This window comes from Manihot esculenta, chromosome 18 (assembly GCF_001659605.2).
Source record: "Manihot esculenta cultivar AM560-2 chromosome 18, M.esculenta_v8, whole genome shotgun sequence".
In the NCBI taxonomy this organism is placed as follows: Eukaryota; Viridiplantae; Streptophyta; class Magnoliopsida; order Malpighiales; family Euphorbiaceae; genus Manihot; species Manihot esculenta.
Genome location: NC_035178.2, coordinates 11,047,881 through 11,054,995, shown reverse-complemented (window position 1 = coordinate 11,054,995; position 7,115 = coordinate 11,047,881). Strand labels below are relative to the sequence as shown.

Genomic DNA, 7,115 nt, shown 5'->3' with positions numbered 1-7,115 from the left:
TATCTCAGGTACTGCAAAAAGTTTCAAAACAGAGACAAGTCAGAAACAATTCTCCATCAAGATGATAAAAGCAAGACTGAAACAAACCCCTGGGGCAACAAAGCAATACAAACTCAAGCTCACCTCATTCCGTTTGAAGAAAGCGTCAAATGGATCCTTTGCAGATAAAACAGAACAATCTCGCTAGAGGAAAGAAGCAGACAGAGAAACAGAAAGGAAGAACCTCTTGTTCCAACAGAGGATTTGAGAATGAAGAAAAGTTAGCGTTGATATATACCCAGAGTCTGAGGCCTTAGCACGGGGCAGAGCTATGCTAGACTCTAAGCTAATGGTGTCAGGATTTTAAAAGATAGTCATGGAAAAGGAAAGAAAGGACATGTCCAGATAATGATGACAGAAAAGCAAAGACAACAAAGAACGCGAAGAATGGAGAAAAGCCAGAAAGGGGAAAGAGCAGATAGGATTCGGAAACTGCACAACGACAGAAAGATGAAAGGATGTTATTAAGGCACCTGAACACAAACAGGCGCGGTCATAATGGTTCTTGATATTCACCCCCTCGGCAGTAGGAGCAATAACTACCGAGAAGGTGAAGGGGCAATTGATGACCGCTGGATTTCTTCACCCCAGATCAGGGGCTTGACCACAGCCAAAGGCCCATAACGTAGAGGCCCACACACATGATATGCACAACAAGCCTGGCTCATTCAACCTTCAAGGCCGGGCTCAACCAAGCTTCTTCATTCGGATCGGCCCAGTCCGTGACCAGCAGGCCCTCTCCTCTCAGGTTCAGCGTCCGGCCCGACTCTCGGCCCAGCCCAGTTTCCAGAGCCATACTCAGACAACCTAGCAGATCCGCTCGAGCGTATGCACGAGGAGAATCAGAGGCCGTTATGCATGGAGCAGGCGGCTGATACTCTCGTACGCCCGAATCTGTATGTTAGAGACGCGTGTCCCAATCATGGAGAGGCCTTTACACGTCACCAGCAAGCATAGCGAAATGGATAAAAGGGGAATCCCCTCCCCAGAAAGTTTAAGTTTATTTTTCAATACCAAAACCCTTGTAAAACCCTATTCTATTGGATCTCAGATCATCAGATATTAATATTAAAATTAATTTGATAAAACTCATAAAGATTAGATGTGATTAGGTGAGTGATTTCTTTTTTAATTAAAAATTTTAAAATTAAATTTTGAGTATAATTATTTTTAAAAATTTTTAAAAAATACTTTACTCTTTAATAGTTATAAATCGGATTTCAAATAATAAATTTTTTTATATTAAAAAAATTAATCAGAGAAAAAATATTAAAATTAAATAAAATAATAAGAAGAGTTTATTAATTATGAGAGACCCATTCCAATTTCAAAGTTTGTGTTCAACCACTTGGAGTTGGCGTATTGACGGTGAACTCGTTTTTGTTTAGTTAAAGCCATTTTTTGTATTAAAAAAATTATTAATATATTTTATTTATTAAAATTAAAATTAAATAATAACAAATAAATTTATATATAGGTATTAATAATATTTTTAAATATAAAAAATTTTAATAAAGAAGAAGTTATTTTTTGAAATACTTTGATTTTTTAAATTTTATTAATTAATTTTAGGAGCATTTTAAATATTAAAAAATATAAAAAAAAATATTTTTATTTTATTGATACGAATTCTATTAAGTGATTTTTTTTCTTAGAGTAACATGCACGTAAGTTTTTCCCAAAAGATATGTTTTATTTATTAGTCCCATACCCGAAAAGTCTTTGATGCGGTTGAGCTTTGCTCACCTCCTTGTTAGCCGCACAAAAAAACAAAACAAAACCATTTCAACTTTTTAAGCTCACAAAAAAATTTTAAAGGCCTATCGACTATATACTTTTAATTCTAAATGATAATGCTTTAATTTTAAATTAATTATAATTATAGTTAATTTTTAAAATAATTTATTTAATTTAATATAAAAATTTAAAATTTTACATTTAATTACTATTATAATTAAAATTTTAATTTTATATCTTTTTTTATAGTTATAATTAATTTTTAAAATAATTTTATCAATTAATGCATATGTTATTTCATGTATTATTTTTTTTATATTTTTGAAATATTAATTAAATTTATATAAGCAATTATTTAATTTTAATTAACTATATATTTTAAAAATATTTAACTCTTATTATTTTAATTTTAATTTAAATTTTAAAAATTTTAATTTGAAGCTAATTATATTTAAAAATTAATTCAAAATAGAGATTTCAGATTTCAATTGAAAATTAAAATAATAAGAGTTAACTTTTAGCTAAAGTTAAAGAAGAATATAAATTTAATTAATATTTTAAAAAATAAATAAATAACAAAGGATACAATTCATGCACTAATATGAATTTATTTATATTTATTTTAAAATTAATTATAATTAAAAAAATATTTTTTTTTAAATTTAAAACGAAGATTAAAATAATAAAATTTAAAATCTCTCATATTTGCTCTGATGCACTTTATCACAAAGTTAAATCTATTAGTGTTATTTAAATATAATATTAAATTTCTTTTTACTATAATAATGATTAAACATAAAATTTAAATTTTTATATTAAATTAAAGAAAATATTTAAGAAATAGACTATAATTATAATAAATTTAAAAATTAATGTTCGTCATTTAAAATTTAAAAAATTAATTATAATTATAATTAAAAGTAAAGTTTAAATTTTTTATATTCAATTTTAAATATAATTTGCTATGAAGACTGAATATTTATTTAATTTATTTATACACTTATTTATTTAATTTATTTATACACTTATTTATTTTATAGTGTCCTATTCTTGGCCAAAAATTTATTTTAGAAAGAAATTTATTATTTATTTTAAAAATTTTATAACTAATAAAATGATTTGATTTTTTTCTTAAAATTTTATTAGTTACTATATATATATATAATTAAGATTTTAAATATTTTAAAAAAATTTGTAAATATTGAGCACTTATAAATCAATTTTACTAAATAAAAGAAAATCCTCTTAGAGAAACGGAAAACGATGAAGAAATAAATACTTACAAAATTAGGATAATATAAAAATTGAAATATTAAAAAAATTGTTAGCGAGGTGGACACCATCTTGCTTAGATCCTTTTGATTTCTAGTATTTGTATTCCTATACTATAAAAAATTGTAACATATATTCTCCAAATTATAATATTATTAGTATTTAAATCTAGGGATAATAGTTAAAAGAAATACGAATTATTCACATTTTAATATATATTTTTTAAATTATAAAAATTAATTAATATATTTTAAATTAATTACCTAAATTTATTTATATTTTATTATTAAATTTAACAATTAAATTTAAGGAAAATGATATGTTATCATTTTAGTAAGTATAACAAATTAATATTTTAAGTGGTTTTGTCTTCTCGCTACAAGAGGTTTTTTGTCCTTATTTTTTAAAGGATTTTTCTAGCCGTTTTCTTGACTTTTTTTTTTTCAGCGTTGTTCATCATGAGCGTTCGCATAGATGATGATGTTGTCTTTAAGGAGATGGTGAAAACTTTATCGGCCGGTCTTGTTAATCAGACCCGCCAGAGGAAATGAGTACGCTTAGTTGGAACTGCCGTGGGTTTGGCAATCCACGGGCACTGCAGTTGTTGGAATTCTATGTGAGAAATAGGAGACCAACTTTTATTTTTTTTTAATAGAAACTTTTTGTTTGTCTTCTAAAATTTCTGAAATAAAGACTCGTTTTGGTTATGATGACTTTGTAGTTGTTGATTATATAGGGCATAGTGGGGGCTTGGCGTTACTCTGACGCTCAGTCTCTTAGATTTCTGTTTTGAATTTATTTTCACATTGCATTGATACTAAAGTTTTTATTGATGGTATTGGTTTTTGGAGGCTTACGGGTTTTTATGGTCAGCGTAATCGCTTGAGACGAAATAAAACTTGGAATCTCCTTCGTAACTTAAGGGATTGTAGCCCCTTTCCTTGTGTTTTGTCTCGGTGATTTTAATGACTTACTTGTTGTCCACGAGAAGAGAGGAGCGAGGCCACAACCACGTGCTTTGATTCAAGGTTTTCGTGAGGCTGTTTGTGATGCAGGTTTGACTGATTTTCCTATGGGAGGATATCCTTTTACGTGGGAGCATGGTAAGGATTCTGATCATTGGATTGAGGAGAAATTAGATAGGGTTTTGGTATCTAACGGTTGGAGGTATAAATTTTCTTATGCTCAGGCATATACATTGGATATCACTGCTTCTGATCACTTGCCAATCTTTCTGGAGGTTCAGTCTATGGTCACTCGCGATCACGCTAGGAGATTCAAGTTTGAGAATTATTGGCTTCATTTTCCACAATGTAAGGAAATTGTTCTGAACAATTGGAACTCTAGGATGATAACGAATTTGGAGGATCGGTTGAAGGTTTGCAGGTCGGCTTTGTATCACTAGGATATAGATCTGAAGGAGATACATAGGAAGGAGTTGGAAGAGTGCCAGAATATAATTAAAGCACGACATAGCTCTCGTTTGGGGCTGGATCGTAATGCTATTCATGAAGCATATCTAAAGTTCTTTCAACTGCTACATGACCATGAGGTTCAGTGGAAGCAGAGGGCAAAAGTTTTTTGGCTTTGGGAAGGGGATACTAATACACGTTTTTTTCATGCTATGGCTACAAACAGGAAGCGGAAAAATAATGTGCTTAGGCTTCAAAATTCGGAGGGAGTCTGGTAGTTGGCTAATTTCAAGACATTTTTACATCACGCATGGGCAATATGGAGCCTATCCTTGAACACGTTACTGCATGTGTTACGGAGGAGATGAATCAAAAGCTGGTGGAGTCTTATTCAATGGAGAAAGTGAAGGCTGCATTGTTTAGCATGAAACCTAATAAAGCTCTAGGCATTGATGGTTTTAATCCTAGATTTTTCCAAAGTCATTGGGAGATTATGGGTCCCGAAGTGTCCAGAGTGTGCATTCAGTATCTATAGGAGGGGTCTTTTCCTACCTCTTGGAATGAAACAGTTTTGGTTCTCATACCAAAGAAGCAAACACCTCAAGTAATGAGTGACTTAAGGCCTATTGCATTATATAACGTTATTTACAAGATTATGAGCAAAATGATAGCGAATAGGTTGAAGGTTATGCTAGATACTATTGTCTCTCCGACACAAAATGCTTTCATTCCTTTCAGAAATATTCAGGATAACAACATTATAGCCTTTGAAATGAGGCATTATTTCAATAATAAAAGGAGAGGTAAGGATTGTTTTGCTGCATTGAAAATGGACACTAGTAAGGCTTATGACAGGATGGAATGGCAGTTTGTCCAAGCAATGCTTCAAAGTTTAGGTTTTAACCGGATTAATCTAGTTATGCACTATATTTCTACTATAAAATATTTGGTCCTATCTAGGAGTTTGTTGTTGGGTCCTATAGTTCCATTTAGAAGGTTAAGGCAATGAGATCTGATTTCGCCTTACCTTTTTATTCTTTGTGCTGAAGGTTTGTCTCATATGATTTTAGCTAAGGTAAATCAAGGTTTGATTACAGGATGGTCTATTATAAGAAGAGCTCCTATTATTTCACATTTATTTTTTACAGATGAGAGTTTAGTTATTTTCCAAGCAAGTGGCAAGGAGGCACGTGTGGTGAAGGAGATTATGGATGGGTATGCTGATGCGTCGGGACAATTAATCAATTATTTCAAGTCTTCTTTGTGCTTCTCACGTAATACACCTCTTGATGTGCGATAGGACGTATGTTCTATATTGGGGGTGATGGAGCAAAAAGACTTGGGGGCATATTTGGGTTTGCTGACGCGAATAATGATTAAAAAGCGTGAGGTGTTTCGGTTTATGAAGGATAGAATGTGGCAGAAACTCAACTCTTGGAAGCAGAGATGTCTATCTAGGGTGGGGAAAGAAGTGATGTTAAAAACTATTCTCCAGGCACTTCCAACATATGCTATGAATATATTTTTGGTGTCGCAAATAATTTATTATGAATTGCAGCGACTTATGGCTCGATTTCGGTGGGGGAGAGGGAACTCTCATGACCGAGGTATGCATTAGATAAGCTGGATACCGATGGCGAAATCGAAGTTTGATGGTGGGTTGGGATTTAAGAAATTGCATGAGTTCAATTTATCTATGTTAGGGAAGCACGCGTGGGCAATTTTCACTAGAGATAATTCATTTGTGGCAAGAACTCTCAAGGCAAAGTATTTTTCGTTTGGCTCTTTTTTAAATTCAGAAATTGGGAGCAATCCAAGCTACTTGTAGAGAAGTTTGTGGGAGAGTAAGAAGTTAATTGCGTCAGGTTCTCTCAAAAGAGTTGGACATGGTAGAAGCATTTCGATTTGGGAGGATCCATGGGTGCCATTAAATTTGAATGGTAAGGTTTCTACTCCTCAACAGACAGATTGTGATGTGTTTTTGGTTTCTGATCTCATTCAATATGGATGCTAGAAAAGGGATTTGATTCTGTCTATATTTAATCAGGTTGATGCTCATAATATATTGTCTATCCCTTCGAGTATCACTAGGCAAGTAGATAATTGGGTATGAAAATTTGAGAAACGTGGATTTTATTCGGTTCGAAGTGCTTATAGATTATTGACACATACTACTCACTTGAGTTGCTTAGTTGCGGTTAGATCAATGTGGAAGAAACTCTGGCATATTTGGGCTCCACCGAAGGTTTTGAATCTAGTATGGCGCGTTTGCCTTAATGCTATTCCATGCTTGGTTAATTTAATTCGTAGGAATGTCCAAGTCAGTGAGTATTGTCCTGTTTGCTCTAGTCAAAGTGAAATGATAATACATGCTCTGATTACTTGCCCTTTTGTCCGTGATTGTTGGATGATGACTGAATCTGGTTGGTTCTTTCCCCACAAGCAGTTGTTTAGTGATTGGTTTATTCGGGTATGCAATTCAGTTTCTGCTTCTACTTTACACATGGTGTTTATGGTAGTTTGGATTTTATGGGAGAATAGAAACGTTGTGGTATGGAAGCAGAAAATGTGTCCACCTCATGTTGTGATTAGGCGTGCAAAGTCTCTTCTTCAAGATTGGGAGGCTGCTAGAAGTTGCAGAGAGTTGGTTGTTAA

The 7,115-nt window shown here is 32.3% G+C and overlaps 1 protein-coding gene across 1 annotated transcript; it reads left to right on the top strand.

Annotated features, from left to right (window-relative positions):
• Positions 1 to 390: 390 nt before the first annotated feature.
• Positions 391 to 4,738, top strand: LOC110606213. Its single transcript, XM_021744970.1, has 4 exons — positions 391 to 499; positions 3,496 to 3,548; positions 4,040 to 4,426; positions 4,607 to 4,738. The coding sequence occupies exons 1-4, from the start codon at positions 391 to 393 to the stop codon at positions 4,736 to 4,738; spliced, it is 681 nt and encodes a 226-aa protein (XP_021600662.1).
• The last annotated feature ends 2,377 nt before the right edge of the window (positions 4,739 to 7,115 follow it).

Bases quoted from the DNA above. Each gene is read 5' to 3' on its own strand.
- LOC110606213 (XM_021744970.1), top strand. From the start codon at position 391: ATGACAGAAAAGCAAAGACAACAAAGAACGCGAAGAATGGAGAAAAGC. The intron at 3,549-4,039 runs GTGAAAACTTTA...GTCCACGAGAAG, and splicing joins ATGTTGTCTTTAAGGAGATG to AGAGGAGCGAGGCCACAACC. The intron at 4,427-4,606 runs GTTTGCAGGTCG...CATGAGGTTCAG, and splicing joins ATTTGGAGGATCGGTTGAAG to TGGAAGCAGAGGGCAAAAGT.